Below are 26,031 nucleotides of genomic sequence, written 5' to 3' on the forward strand. Positions count from 1 at the left end.
GTTGCAATGAAGTTTTTTTTATCATCACTGTGTGAAAAAAAAACAAAAAAACAGAAGCACATCTACAAGTGTTTTGTCTTGTCTGTGGTTAAAATGTGCCAGTTGCGAAAGATTGCTTGAAGATCAGTGAGGTTTTGGTGTGTTGCATCCATTAGTGTACTCGGCTGCCCCTGTCATTTATGCCCATCCTCTGTTGTGTAACAGATTCTATGCTCTAACGTGACTAATAGACAAGAAAAAAATGTAGACAGAGCACCTGCCCTTCGAAAAAAAACCCTCAGTGTTTTTTTCCACTGTGCCTTCAGTATTGCACCAAGACAGGAATTTCAGATCCCGGCATGGAAAGTTGCTAATCTGCCTACAATGCTTCCAATGATGTCAGTGTACTCTTCCAAGACAAACAACTCTTCCTATTGACATTCTACATACAGCTCTAATAGCAGCACTGCATTGATCTGATTTTTGTGTTCTTTTACTATTTTTAGAGCTTTTTTTCTTAAAATTTTGGAGAGACTCCAGATATTGAAACATATTGATTAAAATGCACCGGCAGTTACTTGAGGAAAGGTCTGCTGAATGAGTTTCTGTGCGACAGAAGCTGCAGGATGTGAGTTTGGGTCCGAGAGGTGGGAACAAGGTGACTTTTACTATCAGATGTTTAAGGGGAATGAACAACTGTCATCGCTTTCATTGCTGCTCTCACTTCTCTCTTTCTTTTGTTACTTCAAGTTAAGTATTGGGTCATTGAGGCTCCTGGGATCGTGTATCTAGAGCAACCCCAATCTTCCTACTTTCTGTTCTGCCTATTTCCTGACTCTTCAGCTTTAGTCATTTGATTGAAAATAACCTTTCACTCTTGATCTCTATATCCAGTCCTCAGCAAACACTGTCCTCTGTTCTCTTACTTCCTTATTATCAATATTGACAATCTTATAAAATTATTAAACAGCAAATCAAATGACTGCTTTGAGTCATTAAAGGATCCATTTCCAGCTGATATGAAATTAGACCAAAAAGTAAGGAAATTGATTATTTCTTTGTTGTAACAATGTTTCTCGGCAATAAACCTTATACTGTTGAAAGCTTGTGTATTTCCCCTTAAATGGTGTCACATCTGTAAGGAAAATGCACGTGTAGGTTGAGCAGCAGAGTTGTGGAGTGTGCCAATAAAAAAACTTACTAAATCTTCTCTGCCAAACAGCTTATTCTCTGCTTGACTCTTGTTTGTTGTGTTCATTGGATTGGATGGTTGAAGTCTAAAGAATCAAGACATACAAGACAATACATTTAATAATTTATTCATTTATCAGACAGCCTCAGTTGCATGTGGAAGCACCATACACAGGCACAACAGTAGCCCCAGTGTGGTTGTGTTGGTTACTCTGGCATGCCTAAGCTGATCCCACAAGTGTTCAGTGGGTTTGAGTCCAGGACTGAGGGCAGGTCATTCCATCTTCACTCCCAAATTCTGGAGGTATTCCCCGATAAACTCCAGTCTCTGGGGTGTCATCTTGGAGGATAGAGTTCAGTCTCAGACTGTGGAGATACAGGATTGCCACTGATTGCAGATCTCATCTCAATTTTCTCTGAATTGAGATTTCCTTTAATGTCGACCTTGTATTTCCAGTGAGCAAGATGCCATCCCACACCACCACATTCCCTTCACCAAAAGTTGTTACCCTGTAAGTGCAGCAATCAGCTTAGTGTTCTCCACATCTTGTCCACAATTTGACTGTCACAGACAGAATCTGGACTCATCACTGAACATAACATTCCTCAACATTTTCAGGTTCCAGTGCACACTTTGCTGACCCCAGCACAATGGTAAAGGGCAGGCCTAGGACAAGGGACAAGTCCTGCAAACTCTGACTGCAAATCTGTGGAGGACTGCCTATCCTTCCTAAGTGCTGACAGGGTGAGGAAACAGTCATCTTTTTGGAACTCCCAATTAATGGTGTGTCTCTGAGATCTCCCATTATATGGAAATTTGGAGATGGTACTGTGCACTCCAATGCTGTAACTTGGTTTTGTAGACTACCAGCTTATAGATACCTTATGGGATGGGCACTATCCAGATCAGAGAAATAGGGCTGCTCAATTAATCGAATTTTAATCACGATTACGATCTGGGCTTTCAACGATCATTAAAAATGACTGAGCCGATTATTAGCACCTCCCTCGTGCTTTACTCTCGCGCTGCTCCGTGTGGCAAATCGAGCGCACCTCTCTGCATTTCGAACACATCACAACAATTGAGAGGACCCAAGGGAAGCTCGGAAAGCTAAGCAGAAGTTATTTGGAGAGGACAGTGACTGCCGTTGGTTGAAAAGAGAGGTAAAAAAAACAAACTTCAATGGTGTGGAAACATTATGGGTTCGTGGAGTCAGACGTGGATCAAGTAGACGTAGTGTGTAAACTTTGCTACAGTGTCGTAGCTGCACCACAGAGCAACACTGCAAAGTTCACTAAACATAGATGTTTACATTTTTCATTTATTTCTTATATTGCAAACATTTGCACACTATTTTATAGTATTTTTTTAAAGTCATTATTCAATACATTGTTATTGTTAACCCTTTAAATCCCTGTAGAACCTGAACCGTGTAAGCTAGCGCAATAATTTGTTTTGCATATGAAACCAGAGGAGTTGTACTTACATCTTATGCCATCAGCTTGTCCTCGGTCACGGTTTCCTTCCACATAAAGCTTTGCAAAAATTGCATAAAAAGCGCTTGCAGCAACAAAAACATAATATTCCAGAAACACGCCGATCCGATCAGCTGTTCGTAACACTTCCCACATTGAAAAAGAGGTCAACACGAACTATCTCATGTCCGCCATTTCCTATCCGAAACCGGAAGTCACATCATTTTTGCGGAAAATGTAGTTTTTTACTTGTAGGTCTTAAAAGCCTATACTGGTGTTTTTATAAGTCATGTTTGACTTTTCTGAATAGTTTCTGGGATGCTTGGAACTCGAATTGCACTGCTGGAAATAGTTTATTTTGATGAACATGCAGTTTTATTTGCAAATTTGCATCATAGGATTGTTTTTTGTTTTTCCTGCAGTATATAAAAATTGCTGTATCTCCAAAATAAAACTATGAAGACACTCAAAATAAATTTCCTGTTGTTGTAAACTAATTTTTGCAACTTTTTTGTATTTAAAGTTTTGAGGGATAAACCTCTTAAATTTCTCCAAGTAGAAATATATGTAAAACCAAAACAAACGATTTTCAATTTTTTTGTAGTTTATTGCACTTTTTTGCAATTAATGCATACATATTAGAGATGGACCGATCCGATATTACGTATCGGTATCGGTCCGATACTGACCTAAATTACTGGATCGGATATCGGAGAAAAATAAAAAATGTAATCGATCCATTAAATATCACGAAAGCACCTCACAAAACTTGCAACACGCCGTAACTCACCTCAGAACATTAGCACGTCGGAGCAGTATGCATCACGTGATAGAGCGGCTGTGGCATGCGGGACCTGTCGGTGGTCTGGATAGCATTTGGAGCTTCGCTAGCAACCCGGCATTTCATCTCCGACAAAGTTATCCCGAGAGAAGTAAAGCAAGTGTGTAAGTCCATCTCTGAATGTTTGTAAAGCATTCCTGCGTTAAGCTTAACAAGCGACTGCCTCTCCTGCTGCTACTTCAATCATGAAACTGCTTAACGATCAGCTGATCGGCTTTTCTGTCGCGAGTCCGTGTCTCTAGTTTGCTTTTGGCCCACTTTGCACCAGAAAGAGGAAACCAGCGGCTGAACAACAGCAGCACGTTTAAGCTTGATCAGCTGTTGTTAGAATGTATTTAATATTACTTTCTACTCGAGGATCTTTTTCTACGTAGCTGACGCTGGTAACTGTGCAGGGGCGGATCTAGCAAAGTTTAGCCAGGGGGGCCGATAGGGCATTAACAGGGAAAAGGGGGCACAAAGACATACTTTTCTTTCTTATTCTCATTTAAAATGTCTAGCTTTTAATAAATAATTATCTGACACCCAAAGTTTTAATTTGATGTAAAATGAATAGAAGTCAATTACTGTATATAGTAACTATTAAGTCTAATATATATACCCTAGTAAGCTATAGTACTTTTTCCTTTGGGAAGGTACCATCTGTGCAGTCTGCAATTTTGTTGAAGAAAGATGTTGAATCTATTTAATATTTCTTGAAAAATAATTGATTTCTGTGCATTTTTTTTTCACACTGCATCAAATTAAGGTTGATTACGTCGATTAAGCATCATGAGGTGGAGCGTGAGGGGTGGTTCCCTATTTTTTATTTATTTATTTTTGTTGTTGCTGGGAGTTGGAACCCTATTAGTTAGGTTGCTTAATATTTACGCTAAGTACTCTTTAAAATACCAGAATAGGGAGAATGGTGTAGGTCTAAGTTTATTAGATTGATCAGTATTGCTGAACTATGAAATATTTTTTTTTGCATACAGGTATAACAGAATAGCTTTAGTGTAGTTGTTGTTTTAAACTTGAGTATGAACTTATACAAAATGCAGCAAGATATTTTAAAAAACAGTTTTGTTGATTAAAAAACACTATATCGGATTCATATCGGTATTGGCAGATATCCAAATTTATGATATCGGTATCGGTATCGGACATAAAAAAGTGGTATCGTGCCATCTCTAATACATATTATTAAAATATGGGCTATAACAGTTGTATAGCAACTTGAAATGCTCCCAAAAATGGCACTACAGCATGTAAAAAAATAATATAAGCTCTGGCGGACTTGGTTCTATGGTAGGTCTTAAAGGGATAAATAAATATCGTCAAATAATTGAGATCTCAATTTCAGTGAAAATAATCATGATTATCATTTTTGCCATAATCGAGCAGCCCTACAGAGGAATGTGGTATGTTTGGAGTAAACAGCAATTGACTGTTGTGGAACAGTCTAAGCTAACAATTGCTGACAATCAAGCTCCATTTAGGCACCTGACTGTCAGCATGTGGAAAACAAGAGGCTCAAAATAAGAGTCAGTAGCAGAAAACACTGATTTCCAGAGAGCATTTGGCAAGTTTCTCATGGGTGTGACCAAAAATGAATTTTCCTTACAAAAGTGACACCATTTAAGGGGGGAAAACTGTATAAGGTTAACTGACAAAAAGAAATTATCAACCAAACACACGTTTCCTTACCCTTTGTGCAAATTTATTAAAACCTTTTAGTTCAGAAAGCTGATCTGTTTTAACTCATGCTCATTAATACTGCAGATGCTGAAATTGAAACAGGCTGAAATGTTTTGCGCTGTTTTCTTAAGCAGTCATAGTTTTTCTATTTGGTTGGACGCTGAAGTCAGTTGTGTTGGGTTTGTGGAAGTCCTTGGTATAACAAATGAACTGTAATGGATACCAGTGAAAAGCTTGAGAAAAAAGGGGGTTGATGCTGGTAGTAGCATGTTCTCTATTTGGCCAAATGCCATCTCCAACATACACAAAGCCTAATTACACAATGGTTGCCTGAACCTATTCTTGTTAAATGATGAAAAACTCAAAGGCACGTTTCAGCAGTGGATGAAAATATGGGCTATTGATTCTAAAAGCAGAAATCGCAACAAGGTTCAACATTTACTAAAACCGCAATTCAATCATCTGAGAATCTTTACTCATTAAATGATAACAGTTAGATGAAGTTATATGCAGTGATTTACTGATCAATGATCAAAGGGGAGATTTATGCCACAAAGAAGATTGTCATGAAAAGTGGGTGGCATTGGATCTCCTGTAGCCTGTTTAGCTAAGCTGTCTTTCCAGCTCCACTCTTTGATTTAAAAAACTTTATGTTGTCAAAGTTATTTGATTGCAAATGTATTTTGGAAATCTCGCCATACATTTTTCAATGTCAGTAGTGCAAAAACCTGCACTGATCTGACCTAATTTCTTCCTCATCCTGATTCCTGACCTTGGAAGGGAGAGAAAAATATTTTTGTTTTGTTTTTGTTTGTCTTCTTGTTTTATTTAATTCCTTGTAGGATATGGATCCAACAAGTAAAGTATGCATATTATGCACACACACAAACACACATGCAGCTATTACCCATTACTTGTATTCTTGAACAAAGCCATTGATCTGACACATTTAAAATGCAGTCAATTGTTTTTATTGTTATATTATTAAGAAAAAAGAAGGGGAGGGGGGGGGGTGAAAACAGAGAGAGAGGGGAGGGAGATGGGAGAGGTGTTAGGAGTTAAAGGCAGAGGGGGAGGATTAAGCTGGAACAGAGGTGGGGGAAGACGAGGTGACATCGCAGTAGTGAAAGAAGGAGTGTTCCTCCTCCAGAAGAAGCGGAAGCGTTTTTTCTTTTTCTTCAGCTGCTCTTCCACGAGCACCTTTTTCTCGAGGATGAGGATTTTCAGCTCCTTGATTGTTTCGGTGTTTTGCTTCTGCAGCTTGTTGCATTTTTTCTCCACTTCTTCTATTTCGGCTTGTTTTTCTTCCAACCTTTCTTTCAGCACTTTAGATGTTGCCTCCTGTTTCTGCAGTTTTTCATATAAACACAACTGTCAGCCCTTCACTTTTGGTGCCGACAACATTTTGAGCATTTTCGACAGTTTGTGAAATGGTCGTCATTGGCATTACATGCCAGTAGTGTTCGCTAACTGACTTTACCGGGGATTATATTTATTATTATTATTATTATTATTATTATTATTATTATTATTATTATTATGATTAGTTTCCCCACCAGAAGAATGCGACGTTCTTGCCAGAACATTCCCAAATAATTGACCACGTTTATTAACAGATCAATTTTCTCCACAGTTTTAGGGTGAGCTAGAATAGATATATGGTTTCAGTAATACGAATAAGAGCGCAACAGCATAGAGACAATGACGATCACTCTCATAATTTCATTACGTTAGTGCACCCATCGCTCCGCGTCCTGACCCCCAACCTTAACGCTACATTGATGTCGAGAGTCTCTGACACAGCTGTGCTCTGCAGCACAGACACCCTGCTTATCTGTGATTCGGCCAGACTGGTGTTGAACTCCAAAGACATGCGCGGGGTTAGGTTAGTTGGCTGTTGGTGTGAGTGGTTGTCTGAGTCTCTCTAATAACCCTCCAACAGACTGGCGACCTGTCCAGGGTGTACTTTTGCCCTATGACAGCTGAAATACAACCTGAATAAAATAAGTAGGAGAAAATGAATGATGTTTATGAACTGTAGTTAATGTAGTCAGACAATAAGTTACCGAGCAACAGGCCACAAGTCTTGGTGCAGAATCATACTAAGATTTAAAAAATAAAATGTTGGCACTGGTGTTTGAAACAGTATACTGTCAGTAAGACTGGAGCAACTGCACACATCTGGAAACTAATAACTAGAGTAGTTAGTAACATTTTGTTACTGCATCCATTTAGCCAGGTATAATTAGCATGTCTACATACATGTCATTTCTAATGTGGTCCTATGTGGTATGTTGTAGGACAGTGAAGTGTCTGACACTGACCATGTACCAGTGCCTGAGAACACTGGTATGGAGGGGGAGAACGCACCTCTTTACTGTATTTGTCGGAAACCAGACATCAACTGCTCCATGATGTAAGTATATATCAGTTTTATATTTGCAGTATGCGCAGTAGGGGTGGGCGCTAGCTTCAGCAATGTTATCAGAGGTTTTTTTTTTTAAAATGAAGAGCTTCTATTTCGAGAAAACTACCAATAAGGATATATGCACAGATATAGAAAACAATACTGTAACATTTTATTGATGCTTGCAGTTTGGAGGAAGCAGTATTTGCAAGTGTAACTAAATTCCAGGCATTTTCCATCCTTCTTTTCCTATCAGCTTTTTTCTAGTTGTCAGTGTGAACCAAGGTGTCAGCAGCAGCATTATAGTGCAAAAGTAGTGACCCAGCATAGATCAAATGTAAGCACAAAAGTAGCCAAGGTAGTGTTTTTCCTGGAAATTTTAAGTGAAAGGATAAAGTAACTGCTTACCACTTTAGTTTAACAATGATTAATGAAATGTAACCGTGTAACTCATCAGCAGTCTGCACAGTATGGTCACATATTAAAACTGAAGAATATGTTGTACTTGTTGTAGTGTTTCATCATGGGTCCAGTTTTTACCCAGGTGCTTAAAGCCCTTCTTTACCCTCATGTAACACCAACAGTAACTTCCAACCACTATTTCCTGTTCCTGTCAGTCAAACAAACAGACGACAAACATCTTCTATAAACAGGAATAATGTCATTTTATCGGATTAGAAAACATCTAATCTAGCGTTGATATTACACTGCTGTTTAGTGTCTGGCTGATCTCAGTGTCACCAAAATATCTGCCCTACATGTCAAACAATGAGAGAACTTGAAACAGTACCATCACCTAGCAGCTTATTTTAATTAGTGCTAACGTTTTGTTTGCTGGCTAACATTGCTATTATTATAGTCACAGTTAATTGACTTTGAATAGCTTTATTTCAAAAGTAATTTTACAATTTCACAGCCATTTAGCTGTGTTAACTGTACATGCTGTAGGTCATAAGGCGTGCATGGATCATTTTTATAATCAGCCTCTTATCTTTTGTCCACCACAGGCTTTGCCATGATAAATTGGTCAGTTGACAACCAGGAGCCGTACACCTTAACCTCAGAGGCCAGGACATCCAGGGGCAGTGTGAACACGCACTTGCTTAAATGGGACGCAAGACGGACTATAGAGGGCCACCCGCTTGCCAGACAACCAAGTGCTGTCCCTGTCCACGGCCAGTGTGAGAAGGACTCTCACTAAAGTCAACCCACACAAAGCTGCTGGACCAGACAATATACCTGGACGCGTGCTCGGAGCCCGTGCTGACCAGCTGACTGATGTCCTAGCGGGCATCTTTAACATCTCCCTGAGTCAAGCTGTTGTGCCACAGTGCTTTAAAACCACCACCATCATACCTGTCCCCAGACCTTCCCAAAGCCTAATTCCACAATGATTGCCTGAGCCTATTCTTGTTAAATGATGAAAAACTCAAAGGCACGTTTGGGCAGTGGATCTGTGTGAAATCAGCAGCTTGCAAAACTAAATCAAAATGTGTGCTATTGATTCTAAAAATAGAAATCACAATAAAGTTCAACATTTACTAAAACCGCCATTCAGTCATCTGAGAGTCTTTACTCATGAAATTATAACGGTTAGATGAATGTATATGCAGTGATTTACTGATCAATGATAAAAGGGGAGATTTATGCAATAACGAAGACTGTCATGAAAAGTATTTGGCATCTGATCTCCTGTAACCTGCGGAGCTAAGCTGTTTTACCAGCTCTGCTCTCTGATTTTTCTTTTTTATTTAATTCCTTGTGGGATTTGGATCCAACACGTAAAGTATGCATATTATGCACACACACAAACACACATGCAGCTATTACCCATTTCTTGTATTCTTGAATAAAGACATTGATTTGACACATTTAATTAGTGACCAATTGTTTTTATTGTTCAATTATTAAGAAAAAAGAAAAGGTGGGGGTGGGTGGGATGGAAAGTAAAGGGAGAGAGGAGAGAAAACCCCAACAATCCCCTCTGAGCAAGCACTAGGCGACAGTGGATAGGAAAAACTCCCTTTAAAGGAAGAAACCTATGACAGAACCAGGCTCTAGAGGGGGCAGTCAACTGTCGGGACTGGTTGGGGGGTGACTGTGAAAAAACGGGAGGGAGATGGGAGAGGTGTTAGTAGTTAAGGGGGGGGGGGGGGGGGATTAAGCTGGAACAGAGGTGGGAGAGGAAGAGGCGACATTGGCAGTACTGAAAGAAGGAGTGTTCCTCCTCCAGAAGAAGCAGAAGCGTTTTTTCTTTTTCTTCAGCTGCTCTTCCACGAGCACCTTTTTCTCGAGGATGAGGATTTTCAGCTCCTCGATTGTTTCGGTGTTTTGCTTCTGCAGCTTGTTGCATTTTTTCTCCACTTCTTCTATTACGGCTTGTTTTTCTTCCAACCTTTCTTTCAGCACTTTAGATGTTGCCTCCTGTTTCTCAAACTCCTGGAGAAGAAGTTTTTCTTCTCTCTGCTTATTGACCAGCTGTTCTCTCTCTTGAAGCAGGTCTTCGAACTTTACCTGCAGCATCCTGTTGTTTCCCTCCATGAGCTGGAGTTGGCACTCCATGTCTCCCTGCTTTCTGTCCAGCTGCTCTTTCTCTTGCAGGATTTCTTTATTTTGTAGCAGAGCTTCATCAAGCTTTCCTTGCAAGCTTTCATTTTGTTGCTTGATGCTCTGCAGATTGGAATCCATTTCTTTTTGTTTGATTTCTTGTTCCCTTTTCTCTTGGAGAAGCTTCTCATTTGCTTGCTCTGTGCGATCAAGCCTTTTTTTGTCAACATTGTACATTAGCTCCATGTCTCGGAGATTGGAGTGCAGCCCTCTCTTCTTCGTGCTGTCTTTCATCTTCTCCTGGAGGAGTTTTCTATTTTGTCGCAGAGCTTGATCAAGCTTTCCTTGCAAGCTTTCGTTGTGTTGCTTGATGCTCTGAAGCTTGGAATGCATTTCTTTCTCTTTTAACTCCTTTTGCCTTTTCTCTTTGAGAAGCTTTTCATTTTCTTGCAGTGTGCGATCAAGCCTTTTTTTGTCTACACTGTACATTAGCTCCATTTCTTGGAGATTGCTGTGCAGCCCTCTCTTCTTCATGCCGTCTTGTTTCTTCTCTTGGACAAGTTTTTCATTTTGTTGCAGGGCTTCATCAAGTTTTCCTTGGAGCTCCTGGTTCTTTTTGTCCATGTCATGGAGATCCTGTTGTTTCCCCTCAATAATAGCTTCCTTTTCTTGAAGCTGGAATGACAACTTTTTTAGTTGAGCGCTCTTTCGCTCATTTTCCTCCATCAAGAACTTAATCTTCTCTGCGTTTCTGAGCGCTTCATCCTCCAGTTCTTCCAAACGCTTTTCCTCTAGTTCCACTTGGTCACACCAGGGAAGAGAGGAAAGGGAAGAGTCTAGTGGCTCATCCCAAGGAAGAGCGTATGGGTCAACTTCTTGTCCCTTTGGATTTTTTTGAGACATGTTTGGTCTGGATACAGTTACAATTGCAAAGGATCCAAATATTTCAAAAGGCTTTTCTGGCGAACGGTTCAATGCTGCACACATCAAGGCTGCGAGAAACGGACTAAAAGTCGTTGCTCTTCACCCCTATTTATAGGTTTTTGGATCAAAGGAAAGAATGGTGGTAAGATTCTACGTGTGTGACGTCATAATTCTGTAAGGCAATGAGGTTGTCACGTGATATTTTTGGAGGAGGGCATTTTTCAACTTGGACAAATTATCAGTAAAGTTTCAATCTCTGTTATTTTTCCCCAAAAAACGTGTTGTCGCAATCATGTTTTCTACTGTAATTGGTGCCAACAGATGGCGCAGTTTAAAGTTGGCTGTTACTCTGCCCAGGCTGCTACCATAGAAGAAGAATGTAGACCAATAGTACTTTAACGATGTCCGCTGATCGTTTCCGTGTAAATCTTAGCATTGCTTTAGCCGTCAAGCTAAAGGTTTAGCTTCATACTGCCATATTTTCAGAGTAACAAAATATTTAAACGGTCTCAGATCATGGTGAGTATTTGAAAAAATGTTTATTTAATGTGAAGCCTGTGATGTGGAAAGGTTAGCAAGCGTAATTTTGCCTATTGTGTTATACACGGGTGCTTACATCCGAGTAGTGTTGATCTTTTCTAAGGTCCATGGGTTTATCCAACGAGCAGCTAAGTCACCGTTATATCTGTAATTTTGTGTGCAACGTCTTAATGCAAAAAAACAAAAACAAAAAACAACCCACAATGCGTTTTTAAGCTCTCTCTGCGTTCACTGTCTCTGCAAGTGTCAAACTTCCTCGCTTTAGCTGATGCTAACCAACATTAGCGCTTACGGTTCGTATATAAACACAACTGTCAGCCCTTCACTTTTGGTGCCGACAACATTTTGAGCATTTTCTACAGTTTGTGAAATGGTCGCCATTGGCATTACATGCCAGTAGTGTTCGCTAATTGACTTTACCGGGGATTATATTTATTACAACGTTACTGCGTGGAAGTGATCATAGTGTATGCTTATGAACGTGAGTGGTAGGTGTTATTAGTGCGACTTTACCCTTAATTAGTTTTCCCACCGGAAGTAGAGTTGTTTATGCGACGTGATGGCTAGAGCAGTCCCAAACAATCGATTGCGTTTCTTAACAGACCAATTCTCTCCAAACTTTTAGGGTAAGCTAGACTCGAGATATGGTTGCAATAATACGAACAAGAGCGCAACAGCATATTGACAATGGCGAGAACTTTAATATTTACATTGTGTTAGTGCACCCATCGCTCCGCATCCTTAACGCTACATTGATGTCGAGAGTCTCTGACACAGCTGTGCTCTGCAGCACAGACACCCTGCTTATCTGTGATTCGGCCAGACTGGTGTTGAACTCCAAAGACATGCGCGGGGTTAGGTTAGTTGGCTGTTGGTGTGAGTGGTTGTCTGAGTCTCTCTAATAACCCTCCAACAGACTGGCGACCTGTCCAGGGTGTACTTTTGCCCTATGACAGCTGGAATACAACCTGAATAAAATAAGTAGGAGAAAATGAATGATGTTTATGAACTGTAGTTAATGTAGTCAGACAATAAGTTACCGAGCAACAGGCCACAAGTCTTGGTGCAGAATCATACTAAGATTTAAAAAATAAAATGTTGGCACTGGTGTTTGAAACAGTATACTGTCAGTAAGACTGGAGCAACTGCACACATCTGGAAACTAATAACTAGAGTAGTTAGTAACATTTTGTTACTGCATCCATTTAGCCAGGTATAATTAGCATGTCTACATACATGTCATTTCTAATGTGGTCCTATGTGGTATGTTGTAGGACAGTGAAGTGTCTGACACTGACCATGTACCAGTGCCTGAGAACACTGGTATGGAGGGGGAGAACGCACCTCTTTACTGTATTTGTCGGAAACCAGACATCAACTGCTCCATGATGTAAGTATATATCAGTTTTATATTTGCAGTATGCGCAGTAGGGGTGGGCGCTAGCTTCAGCAATGTTATCAGAGGTTTTTTTTTTAAATGAAGAGCTTCTATTTCGAGAAAACTACCAATAAGGATATATGCACAGATATAGAAAACAATACTGTAACATTTTATTGATGCTTGCAGTTTGGAGGAAGCAGTATTTGCAAGTGTAACTAAATTCCAGGCATTTTCCATCCTTCTTTTCCTATCAGCTTTTTTCTAGTTGTCAGTGTGAACCAAGGTGTCAGCAGCAGCATTATAGTGCAAAAGTAGTGACCCAGCATAGATCAAATGTAAGCACAAAAGTAGCCAAGGTAGTGTTTTTCCTGGAAATTTTAAGTGAAAGGATAAAGTAACTGCTTACCACTTTAGTTTAACAATGATTAATGAAATGTAACCGTGTAACTCATCAGCAGTCTGCACAGTATGGTCACATATTAAAACTGAAGAATATGTTGTACTTGTTGTAGTGTTTCATCATGGGTCCAGTTTTTACCCAGGTGCTTAAAGCCCTTCTTTACCCTCATGTAACACCAACAGTAACTTCCAACCACTATTTCCTGTTCCTGTCAGTCAAACAAACAGACGACAAACATCTTCTATAAACAGGAATAATGTCATTTTATCGGATTAGAAAACATCTAATCTAGCGTTGATATTACACTGCTGTTTAGTGTCTGGCTGATCTCAGTGTCACCAAAATATCTGCCCTACATGTCAAACAATGAGAGAACTTGAAACAGTACCATCACCTAGCAGCTTATTTTAATTAGTGCTAACGTTTTGTTTGCTGGCTAACATTGCTATTATTATAGTCACAGTTAATTGACTTTGAATAGCTTTATTTCAAAAGTAATTTTACAATTTCACAGCCATTTAGCTGTGTTAACTGTACATGCTGTAGGTCATAAGGCGTGCATGGATCATTTTTATAATCAGCCTCTTATCTTTTGTCCACCACAGGCTTTGCCATGATAAATTGGTCAGTTGACAACCAGGAGCCGTACACCTTAACCTCAGAGGCCAGGACATCCAGGGGCAGTGTGAACACGCACTTGCTTAAATGGGACGCAAGACGGACTATAGAGGGCCACCCGCTTGCCAGACAACCAAGTGCTGTCCCTGTCCACGGCCAGTGTGAGAAGGACTCTCACTAAAGTCAACCCACACAAAGCTGCTGGACCAGACAATATACCTGGACGCGTGCTCGGAGCCCGTGCTGACCAGCTGACTGATGTCCTAGCGGGCATCTTTAACATCTCCCTGAGTCAAGCTGTTGTGCCACAGTGCTTTAAAACCACCACCATCATACCTGTCCCCAGACCTTCCCAAAGCCTAATTCCACAATGATTGCCTGAGCCTATTCTTGTTAAATGATGAAAAACTCAAAGGCACGTTTGGGCAGTGGATCTGTGTGAAATCAGCAGCTTGCAAAACTAAATCAAAATGTGTGCTATTGATTCTAAAAATAGAAATCACAATAAAGTTCAACATTTACTAAAACCGCCATTCAGTCATCTGAGAGTCTTTACTCATGAAATTATAACGGTTAGATGAATGTATATGCAGTGATTTACTGATCAATGATAAAAGGGGAGATTTATGCAATAACGAAGACTGTCATGAAAAGTATTTGGCATCTGATCTCCTGTAACCTGCGGAGCTAAGCTGTTTTACCAGCTCTGCTCTCTGATTTTTCTTTTTTATTTAATTCCTTGTGGGATTTGGATCCAACACGTAAAGTATGCATATTATGCACACACACAAACACACATGCAGCTATTACCCATTTCTTGTATTCTTGAATAAAGACATTGATTTGACACATTTAATTAGTGACCAATTGTTTTTATTGTTCAATTATTAAGAAAAAAGAAAAGGTGGGGGTGGGTGGGTGGGATGGAAAGTAAAGGGAGAGAGGAGAGAAAACCCCAACAATCCCCTCTGAGCAAGCACTAGGCGACAGTGGATAGGAAAAACTCCCTTTAAAGGAAGAAACCTATGACAGAACCAGGCTCTAGAGGGGGCAGTCAACTGTCGGGACTGGTTGGGGGGTGACTGTGAAAAAACGGGAGGGAGATGGGAGAGGTGTTAGTAGTTAAGGGGGGGGGGGGATTAAGCTGGAACAGAGGTGGGAGAGGAAGAGGCGACATTGGCAGTACTGAAAGAAGGAGTGTTCCTCCTCCAGAAGAAGCAGAAGCGTTTTTTCTTTTTCTTCAGCTGCTCTTCCACGAGCACCTTTTTCTCGAGGATGAGGATTTTCAGCTCCTCGATTGTTTCGGTGTTTTGCTTCTGCAGCTTGTTGCATTTTTTCTCCACTTCTTCTATTACGGCTTGTTTTTCTTCCAACCTTTCTTTCAGCACTTTAGATGTTGCCTCCTGTTTCTCAAACTCCTGGAGAAGAAGTTTTTCTTCTCTCTGCTTATTGACCAGCTGTTCTCTCTCTTGAAGCAGGTCTTCGAACTTTACCTGCAGCATCCTGTTGTTTCCCTCCATGAGCTGGAGTTGGCACTCCATGTCTCCCTGCTTTCTGTCCAGCTGCTCTTTCTCTTGCAGGATTTCTTTATTTTGTAGCAGAGCTTCATCAAGCTTTCCTTGCAAGCTTTCATTTTGTTGCTTGATGCTCTGCAGATTGGAATCCATTTCTTTTTGTTTGATTTCTTGTTCCCTTTTCTCTTGGAGAAGCTTCTCATTTGCTTGCTCTGTGCGATCAAGCCTTTTTTTGTCAACATTGTACATTAGCTCCATGTCTCGGAGATTGGAGTGCAGCCCTCTCTTCTTCGTGCTGTCTTTCATCTTCTCCTGGAGGAGTTTTCTATTTTGTCGCAGAGCTTGATCAAGCTTTCCTTGCAAGCTTTCGTTGTGTTGCTTGATGCTCTGAAGCTTGGAATGCATTTCTTTCTCTTTTAACTCCTTTTGCCTTTTCTCTTTGAGAAGCTTTTCATTTTCTTGCAGTGTGCGATCAAGCCTTTTTTTGTCTACACTGTACATTAGCTCCATTTCTTGGAGATTGCTGTGCAGCCCTCTCTTCTTCATGCCGTCTTGTTTCTTCTCTTGGACAAGTTTTTCATTTTGTTGCAGGGCTTCATCAAGTTTTCCTTGGAGCTCCTGGTTCTTTTTGTCCATGTCATGGAGATCCTGTTGTTTCCCCTCAATAATAGCTTCCTTTTCTTGAAGCTGGTATGACAACTTTTTTAGTTGAGCGCTCTTTTGCTCATTTTCCTCCATCAAGAACTTAATCTTCTCTGCGTTTCTGAGCGCTTCATCCTCCAGTTCTTCCAAACGCTTTTCCTCTAGTTCCACTTGGTCACACCAGGGAAGAGAGGAAAGGGAAGAGTCTAGTGGCTCATCCCAAGGAAGAGCGTATGGGTCAACTTCTTGTCCCTTTGGATTTTTTTGAGACATGTTTGGTCTGGATACAGTTACAATTGCAAAGGATCCAAATATTTCAAAAGGCTTTTCTGGCGAACGGTTCAATGCTGCACACATCAAGGCTGCGAGAAACGGACTAAAAGTCGTTGCTCTTCACCCCTATTTATAGGTTTTTGGATCAAAGGAAAGAATGGTGGTAAGATTCTACGTGTGTGACGTCATAATTCTGTAAGGCAATGAGGTTGTCACGTGATATTTTTGGAGGAGGGCATTTTTCAACTTGGACAAATTATCAGTAAAGTTTCAATCTCTGTTATTTTTCCCCAAAAAACGTGTTGTCGCAATCATGTTTTCTACTGTAATTGGTGCCAACAGATGGCGCAGTTTAAAGTTGGCTGTTACTCTGCCCAGGCTGCTACCATAGAAGAAGAATGTAGACCAATAGTACTTTAACGATGTCCGCTGATCGTTTCCGTGTAAATCTTAGCATTGCTTTAGCCGTCAAGCTAAAGGTTTAGCTTCATACTGCCATATTTTCAGAGTAACAAAATATTTAAACGGTCTCAGATCATGGTGAGTATTTGAAAAAATGTTTATTTAATGTGAAGCCTGTGATGTGGAAAGGTTAGCAAGCGTAATTTTGCCTATTGTGTTATACACGGGTGCTTACATCCGAGTAGTGTTGATCTTTTCTAAGGTCCATGGGTTTATCCAACGAGCAGCTAAGTCACCGTTATATCTGTAATTTTGTGTGCAACGTCTTAATGCAAAAAAACAAAAACAAAAAACAACCCACAATGCGTTTTTAAGCTCTCTCTGCGTTCACTGTCTCTGCAAGTGTCAAACTTCCTCGCTTTAGCTGATGCTAACCAACATTAGCGCTTACGGTTCGTATATAAACACAACTGTCAGCCCTTCACTTTTGGTGCCGACAACATTTTGAGCATTTTCTACAGTTTGTGAAATGGTCGCCATTGGCATTACATGCCAGTAGTGTTCGCTAATTGACTTTACCGGGGATTATATTTATTACAACGTTACTGCGTGGAAGTGATCATAGTGTATGCTTATGAACGTGAGTGGTAGGTGTTATTAGTGCGACTTTACCCTTAATTAGTTTTCCCACCGGAAGTAGAGTTGTTTATGCGACGTGATGGCTAGAGCAGTCCCAAACAATCGATTGCGTTTCTTAACAGACCAATTCTCTCCAAACTTTTAGGGTAAGCTAGACTCGAGATATGGTTGCAATAATACGAACAAGAGCGCAACAGCATATTGACAATGGCGAGAACTTTAATATTTACATTGTGTTAGTGCACCCATCGCTCCGCATCCTTAACGCTACATTGATGTCGAGAGTCTCTGACACAGCTGTGCTCTGCAGCACAGACACCCTGCTTATCTGTGATTCGGCCAGACTGGTGTTGAACTCCAAAGACATGCGCGGGGTTAGGTTAGTTGGCTGTTGGTGTGAGTGGTTGTCTGAGTCTCTCTAATAACCCTCCAACAGACTGGCGACCTGTCCAGGGTGTACTTTTGCCCTATGACAGCTGGAATACAACCTGAATAAAATAAGTAGGAGAAAATGAATGATGTTTATGAACTGTAGTTAATGTAGTCAGACAATAAGTTACCGAGCAACAGGCCACAAGTCTTGGTGCAGAATCATACTAAGATTTAAAAAATAAAATGTTGGCACTGGTGTTTGAAACAGTATACTGTCAGTAAGACTGGAGCAACTGCACACATCTGGAAACTAATAACTAGAGTAGTTAGTAACATTTTGTTACTGCATCCATTTAGCCAGGTATAATTAGCATGTCTACATACATGTCATTTCTAATGTGGTCCTATGTGGTATGTTGTAGGACAGTGAAGTGTCTGACACTGACCATGTACCAGTGCCTGAGAACACTGGTATGGAGGGGGAGAACGCACCTCTTTACTGTATTTGTCGGAAACCAGACATCAACTGCTCCATGATGTAAGTATATATCAGTTTTATATTTGCAGTATGCGCAGTAGGGGTGGGCGCTAGCTTCAGCAATGTTATCAGAGGTTTTTTTTTTAAATGAAGAGCTTCTATTTCGAGAAAACTACCAATAAGGATATATGCACAGATATAGAAAACAATACTGTAACATTTTATTGATGCTTGCAGTTTGGAGGAAGCAGTATTTGCAAGTGTAACTAAATTCCAGGCATTTTCCATCCTTCTTTTCCTATCAGCTTTTTTCTAGTTGTCAGTGTGAACCAAGGTGTCAGCAGCAGCATTATAGTGCAAAAGTAGTGACCCAGCATAGATCAAATGTAAGCACAAAAGTAGCCAAGGTAGTGTTTTTCCTGGAAATTTTAAGTGAAAGGATAAAGTAACTGCTTACCACTTTAGTTTAACAATGATTAATGAAATGTAACCGTGTAACTCATCAGCAGTCTGCACAGTATGGTCACATATTAAAACTGAAGAATATGTTGTACTTGTTGTAGTGTTTCATCATGGGTCCAGTTTTTACCCAGGTGCTTAAAGCCCTTCTTTACCCTCATGTAACACCAACAGTAACTTCCAACCACTATTTCCTGTTCCTGTCAGTCAAACAAACAGACGACAAACATCTTCTATAAACAGGAATAATGTCATTTTATCGGATTAGAAAACATCTAATCTAGCGTTGATATTACACTGCTGTTTAGTGTCTGGCTGATCTCAGTGTCACCAAAATATCTGCCCTACATGTCAAACAATGAGAGAACTTGAAACAGTACCATCACCTAGCAGCTTATTTTAATTAGTGCTAACGTTTTGTTTGCTGGCTAACATTGCTATTATTATAGTCACAGTTAATTGACTTTGAATAGCTTTATTTCAAAAGTAATTTTACAATTTCACAGCCATTTAGCTGTGTTAACTGTACATGCTGTAGGTCATAAGGCGTGCATGGATCATTTTTATAATCAGCCTCTTATCTTTTGTCCACCACAGGCTTTGCCATGATAAATTGGTCAGTTGACAACCAGGAGCCGTACACCTTAACCTCAGAGGCCAGGACATCCAGGGGCAGTGTGAACACGCACTTGCTTAAATGGGACGCAAGACGGACTATAGAGGGCCACCCGCTTGCCAGACAACCAAGTGCTGTCCCTGTCCACGGCCAGTGTGAGAAGGACTCTCACTAAAGTCAACCCACACAAAGCTGCTGGACCAGACAATATACCTGGACGCGTGCTCGGAGCCCGTGCTGACCAGCTGACTGATGTCCTAGCGGGCATCTTTAACATCTCCCTGAGTCAAGCTGTTGTGCCACAGTGCTTTAAAACCACCACCATCATACCTGTCCCCAGACCTTCCCAAAGCCTAATTCCACAATGATTGCCTGAGCCTATTCTTGTTAAATGATGAAAAACTCAAAGGCACGTTTGGGCAGTGGATCTGTGTGAAATCAGCAGCTTGCAAAACTAAATCAAAATGTGTGCTATTGATTCTAAAAATAGAAATCACAATAAAGTTCAACATTTACTAAAACCGCCATTCAGTCATCTGAGAGTCTTTACTCATGAAATTATAACGGTTAGATGAATGTATATGCAGTGATTTACTGATCAATGATAAAAGGGGAGATTTATGCAATAACGAAGACTGTCATGAAAAGTATTTGGCATCTGATCTCCTGTAACCTGCGGAGCTAAGCTGTTTTACCAGCTCTGCTCTCTGATTTTTCTTTTTTCTTTTATGAAAAAAGACAAGTTGTCAAAGTTATTTGTTTGCAAATGTATTTCAGAAATATCGACATACTTTTTTTAATCAGCAGAAACTTTATGTCAGTAGTGCAAAAACCTGCACTGATCTGACCTCATTTCTTCCTCATCCTGATTCCTGACCTGGGAAGGGAGAGAAATATTTGTTTTTGTTTGTCTTCTTGTTTTATTTAATTCCTTGTGGGATTTGGATCCAACACGTAAAGTATGCATATTATGCACACACACAAACACACATGCAGCTATTACCCATTTCTTGTATTCTTGAATAAAGACATTGATTTGACACATTTAATTAGTGACCAATTGTTTTTATTGTTCAATTATTAAGAAAAAAGAAAAGGTGGGGGTGGGTGGGATGGAAAGTAAAGGGAGAGAGGAGAGAAAACCCCAACAATCCCCTCTGAGCAAGCACTAGGCGACAGTGGATAGGAAAAACTCCCTTTAAAGGAAGAAACCTATGACAGAACCAGGCTCTAGAGGGGGCAGTCAACTGTCGGGACTGGTTGGGGGGTGACTGTGAAAAAACGGGAGGGAGATGGGAGAGGTGTTAGTAGTTAAGGGGGGGGGGGGGGGGGATTAAGCTGGAACAGAGGTGGGAGAGGAAGAGGCGACATTGGCAGTACTGAAAGAAGGAGTGTTCCTCCTCCAGAAGAAGCAGAAGCGTTTTTTCTTTTTCTTCAGCTGCTCTTCCACGAGCACCTTTTTCTCGAGGATGAGGATTTTCAGCTCCTCGATTGTTTCGGTGTTTTGCTTCTGCAGCTTGTTGCATTTTTTCTCCACTTCTTCTATTACGGCTTGTTTTTCTTCCAACCTTTCTTTCAGCACTTTAGATGTTGCCTCCTGTTTCTCAAACTCCTGGAGAAGAAGTTTTTCTTCTCTCTGCTTATTGACCAGCTGTTCTCTCTCTTGAAGCAGGTCTTCGAACTTTACCTGCAGCATCCTGTTGTTTCCCTCCATGAGCTGGAGTTGGCACTCCATGTCTCCCTGCTTTCTGTCCAGCTGCTCTTTCTCTTGCAGGATTTCTTTATTTTGTAGCAGAGCTTCATCAAGCTTTCCTTGCAAGCTTTCATTTTGTTGCTTGATGCTCTGCAGATTGGAATCCATTTCTTTTTGTTTGATTTCTTGTTCCCTTTTCTCTTGGAGAAGCTTCTCATTTGCTTGCTCTGTGCGATCAAGCCTTTTTTTGTCAACATTGTACATTAGCTCCATGTCTCGGAGATTGGAGTGCAGCCCTCTCTTCTTCGTGCTGTCTTTCATCTTCTCCTGGAGGAGTTTTCTATTTTGTCGCAGAGCTTGATCAAGCTTTCCTTGCAAGCTTTCGTTGTGTTGCTTGATGCTCTGAAGCTTGGAATGCATTTCTTTCTCTTTTAACTCCTTTTGCCTTTTCTCTTTGAGAAGCTTTTCATTTTCTTGCAGTGTGCGATCAAGCCTTTTTTTGTCTACACTGTACATTAGCTCCATTTCTTGGAGATTGCTGTGCAGCCCTCTCTTCTTCATGCCGTCTTGTTTCTTCTCTTGGACAAGTTTTTCATTTTGTTGCAGGGCTTCATCAAGTTTTCCTTGGAGCTCCTGGTTCTTTTTGTCCATGTCATGGAGATCCTGTTGTTTCCCCTCAATAATAGCTTCCTTTTCTTGAAGCTGGAATGACAACTTTTTTAGTTGAGCGCTCTTTCGCTCATTTTCCTCCATCAAGAACTTAATCTTCTCTGCGTTTCTGAGCGCTTCATCCTCCAGTTCTTCCAAACGCTTTTCCTCTAGTTCCACTTGGTCACACCAGGGAAGAGAGGAAAGGGAAGAGTCTAGTGGCTCATCCCAAGGAAGAGCGTATGGGTCAACTTCTTGTCCCTTTGGATTTTTTTGAGACATGTTTGGTCTGGATACAGTTACAATTGCAAAGGATCCAAATATTTCAAAAGGCTTTTCTGGCGAACGGTTCAATGCTGCACACATCAAGGCTGCGAGAAACGGACTAAAAGTCGTTGCTCTTCACCCCTATTTATAGGTTTTTGGATCAAAGGAAAGAATGGTGGTAAGATTCTACGTGTGTGACGTCATAATTCTGTAAGGCAATGAGGTTGTCACGTGATATTTTTGGAGGAGGGCATTTTTCAACTTGGACAAATTATCAGTAAAGTTTCAATCTCTGTTATTTTTCCCCAAAAAACGTGTTGTCGCAATCATGTTTTCTACTGTAATTGGTGCCAACAGATGGCGCAGTTTAAAGTTGGCTGTTACTCTGCCCAGGCTGCTACCATAGAAGAAGAATGTAGACCAATAGTACTTTAACGATGTCCGCTGATCGTTTCCGTGTAAATCTTAGCATTGCTTTAGCCGTCAAGCTAAAGGTTTAGCTTCATACTGCCATATTTTCAGAGTAACAAAATATTTAAACGGTCTCAGATCATGGTGAGTATTTGAAAAAAATGTTTATTTAATGTGAAGCCTGTGATGTGGAAAGGTTAGCAAGCGTAATTTTGCCTATTGTGTTATACACGGGTGCTTACATCCGAGTAGTGTTGATCTTTTCTAAGGTCCATGGGTTTATCCAACGAGCAGCTAAGTCACCGTTATATCTGTAATTTTGTGTGCAACGTCTTAATGCAAAAAAACAAAAAAAAAACAAAAAACCCACAATGCGTTTTTAAGCTCTCTCTGCGTTCACTGTCTCTGCAAGTGTCAAACTTCCTCGCTTTAGCTGATGCTAACCAACATTAGCGCTTACGGTTCGTATATAAACACAACTGTCAGCCCTTCACTTTTGGTGCCGACAACATTTTGAGCATTTTCTACAGTTTGTGAAATGGTCGCCATTGGCATTACATGCCAGTAGTGTTCGCTAATTGACTTTACCGGGGATTATATTTATTACAACGTTACTGCGTGGAAGTGATCATAGTGTATGCTTATGAACGTGAGTGGTAGGTGTTATTAGTGCGACTTTACCCTTAATTAGTTTTCCCACCGGAAGTAGAGTTGTTTATGCGACGTGATGGCTAGAGCAGTCCCAAACAATCGATTGCGTTTCTTAACAGACCAATTCTCTCCAAACTTTTAGGGTAAGCTAGACTCGAGATATGGTTGCAATAATACGAACAAGAGCGCAACAGCATATTGACAATGGCGAGAACTTTAATATTTACATTGTGTTAGTGCACCCATCGCTCCGCATCCTTAACGCTACATTGATGTCGAGAGTCTCTGACACAGCTGTGCTCTGCAGCACAGACACCCTGCTTATCTGTGATTCGGCCAGACTGGTGTTGAACTCCAAAGACATGCGCGGGGTTAGGTTAGTTGGCTGTTGGTGTGAGTGGTTGTCTGAGTCTCTCTAATAACCCTCCAACAGACTGGCGACCTGTCCAGGGTGTACTTTTGCCCTATGACAGCTGGAATACAACCTGAATAAAATAAGTAGGAGAAAATGAATGATGTTTATGAACTGTAGTTAATGTAGTCAGACAATAAGTTACCGAGCAACAGGCCACAAGTCTTGGTGCAGAATCATACTAAGATTTAAAAAATAAAATGTTGGCACTGGTGTTTGAAACAGTATACTGTCAGTAAGACTGGAGCAACTGCACACATCTGGAAACTAATAACTAGAGTAGTTAAGTAACATTTTGTTACTGCATCCATTTAGCCAGGTATAATTAGCATGTCTACATACATGTCATTTCTAATGTGGTCCTATGTGGTATGTTGTAGGACAGTGAAGTGTCTGACACTGACCATGTACCAGTGCCTGAGAACACTGGTATGGAGGGGGAGAACGCACCTCTTTACTGTATTTGTCGGAAACCAGACATCAACTGCTCCATGATGTAAGTATATATCAGTTTTATATTTGCAGTATGCGCAGTAGGGGTGGGCGCTAGCTTCAGCAATGTTATCAGAGGTTTTTTTTTTTAAATGAAGAGCTTCTATTTCGAGAAAACTACCAATAAGGATATATGCACAGATATAGAAAACAATACTGTAACATTTTATTGATGCTTGCAGTTTGGAGGAAGCAGTATTTGCAAGTGTAACTAAATTCCAGGCATTTTCCATCCTTCTTTTCCTATCAGCTTTTTTCTAGTTGTCAGTGTGAACCAAGGTGTCAGCAGCAGCATTATAGTGCAAAAGTAGTGACCCAGCATAGATCAAATGTAAGCACAAAAGTAGCCAAGGTAGTGTTTTTCCTGGAAATTTTAAGTGAAAGGATAAAGTAACTGCTTACCACTTTAGTTTAACAATGATTAATGAAATGTAACCGTGTAACTCATCAGCAGTCTGCACAGTATGGTCACATATTAAAACTGAAGAATATGTTGTACTTGTTGTAGTGTTTCATCATGGGTCCAGTTTTTACCCAGGTGCTTAAAGCCCTTCTTTACCCTCATGTAACACCAACAGTAACTTCCAACCACTATTTCCTGTTCCTGTCAGTCAAACAAACAGACGACAAACATCTTCTATAAACAGGAATAATGTCATTTTATCGGATTAGAAAACATCTAATCTAGCGTTGATATTACACTGCTGTTTAGTGTCTGGCTGATCTCAGTGTCACCAAAATATCTGCCCTACATGTCAAACAATGAGAGAACTTGAAACAGTACCATCACCTAGCAGCTTATTTTAATTAGTGCTAACGTTTTGTTTGCTGGCTAACATTGCTATTATTATAGTCACAGTTAATTGACTTTGAATAGCTTTATTTCAAAAGTAATTTTACAATTTCACAGCCATTTAGCTGTGTTAACTGTACATGCTGTAGGTCATAAGGCGTGCATGGATCATTTTTATAATCAGCCTCTTATCTTTTGTCCACCACAGGCTTTGCCATGATAAATTGGTCAGTTGACAACCAGGAGCCGTACACCTTAACCTCAGAGGCCAGGACATCCAGGGGCAGTGTGAACACGCACTTGCTTAAATGGGACGCAAGACAGACTATAGAGGGCCACCCGCTTGCCAGACAACCAAGTGCTGTCCCTGTCCACGGCCAGTGTGAGAAGGACTCTCACTAAAGTCAACCCACACAAAGCTGCTGGACCAGACAATATACCTGGACGCGTGCTCGGAGCCCGTGCTGACCAGCTGACTGATGTCCTAGCGGGCATCTTTAACATCTCCCTGAGTCAAGCTGTTGTGCCACAGTGCTTTAAAACCACCACCATCATACCTGTCCCCAGACCTTCCCAAAGCCTAATTCCACAATGATTGCCTGAGCCTATTCTTGTTAAATGATGAAAAACTCAAAGGCACGTTTGGGCAGTGGATCTGTGTGAAATCAGCAGCTTGCAAAACTAAATCAAAATGTGTGCTATTGATTCTAAAAATAGAAATCACAATAAAGTTCAACATTTACTAAAACCGCCATTCAGTCATCTGAGAATCTTTACTCATGAAATTATAACGGTTAGATGAATGTATATGCAGTGATTTACTGATCAATGATAAAAGGGGAGATTTATGCAATAACGAAGACTGTCATGAAAAGTATTTGGCATCTGATCTCCTGTAACCTGCGGAGCTAAGCTGTTTTACCAGCTCTGCTCTCTGATTTTTCTTTTTTCTTTTATGAAAAAACACAAGTTGTCAAAGTTATTTGTTTGCAAATGTATTTCAGAAATATCGACATACTTTTTTTAATCAGCAGAAACTTTATGTCAGTAGTGCAAAAACCTGCACTGATCTGACCTCATTTCTTCCTCATCCTGATTCCTGACCTGGGAAGGGAGAGAAATATTTGTTTTTGTTTGTCTTCTTGTTTTATTTAATTCCTTGTGGGATTTGGATCCAACACGTAAAGTATGCATATTATGCACACACACAAACACACATGCAGCTATTACCCATTTCTTGTATTCTTGAATAAAGACATTGATTTGACACATTTAATTAGTGACCAAT

At 40.4% G+C, this 26,031-nt stretch overlaps 3 protein-coding genes across 3 annotated transcripts; all 3 read right to left on the minus strand.

Annotated features, from left to right (window-relative positions):
- Window positions 1–9,435: 9,435 nt before the first annotated feature.
- Window positions 9,436–12,651, minus strand: LOC146709054 (uncharacterized). Its single transcript, XM_085456020.1, has one exon. It carries the CDS (start codon window positions 11,103–11,105, stop codon window positions 9,732–9,734), a length of 1,374 nt encoding a protein of 457 aa, XP_085312146.1. The 5' UTR covers window positions 11,106–12,651; the 3' UTR covers window positions 9,436–9,731.
- Window positions 12,652–14,832: 2,181 nt separating this feature from the next.
- On the minus strand, window positions 14,833–17,915 carry LOC146709055 (uncharacterized). The gene has a single exon (XM_085456021.1). It carries the CDS (start codon window positions 16,492–16,494, stop codon window positions 15,121–15,123), a length of 1,374 nt encoding a protein of 457 aa, XP_085312147.1. The 5' UTR covers window positions 16,495–17,915; the 3' UTR covers window positions 14,833–15,120.
- Window positions 17,916–20,412: 2,497 nt separating this feature from the next.
- Window positions 20,413–23,632, minus strand: LOC146709056 (uncharacterized). Its single transcript, XM_085456022.1, has one exon. It carries the CDS (start codon window positions 22,081–22,083, stop codon window positions 20,710–20,712), a length of 1,374 nt encoding a protein of 457 aa, XP_085312148.1. The 5' UTR covers window positions 22,084–23,632; the 3' UTR covers window positions 20,413–20,709.
- Window positions 23,633–26,031: the final 2,399 nt, after the last annotated feature.

The sequence above is a fragment of the Copadichromis virginalis genome, linkage group LG5 (genome assembly GCF_057382275.1).
Source record: "Copadichromis virginalis isolate Kocher_CV1m ecotype Utaka linkage group LG5, C_Virginalis_male_GT1.1, whole genome shotgun sequence".
NCBI classification, from domain to species: Eukaryota; Metazoa; Chordata; class Actinopteri; order Cichliformes; family Cichlidae; genus Copadichromis; species Copadichromis virginalis.

Coding starts and splice junctions, on each gene's coding strand:
- LOC146709054 (XM_085456020.1), bottom strand. CDS start 11,105: ATGTGTGCAGCATTGAACCGTTCGCCAGAAAAGCCTTTTGAAATATTT.
- LOC146709055 (XM_085456021.1), bottom strand. CDS start 16,494: ATGTGTGCAGCATTGAACCGTTCGCCAGAAAAGCCTTTTGAAATATTT.
- LOC146709056 (XM_085456022.1), bottom strand. CDS start 22,083: ATGTGTGCAGCATTGAACCGTTCGCCAGAAAAGCCTTTTGAAATATTT.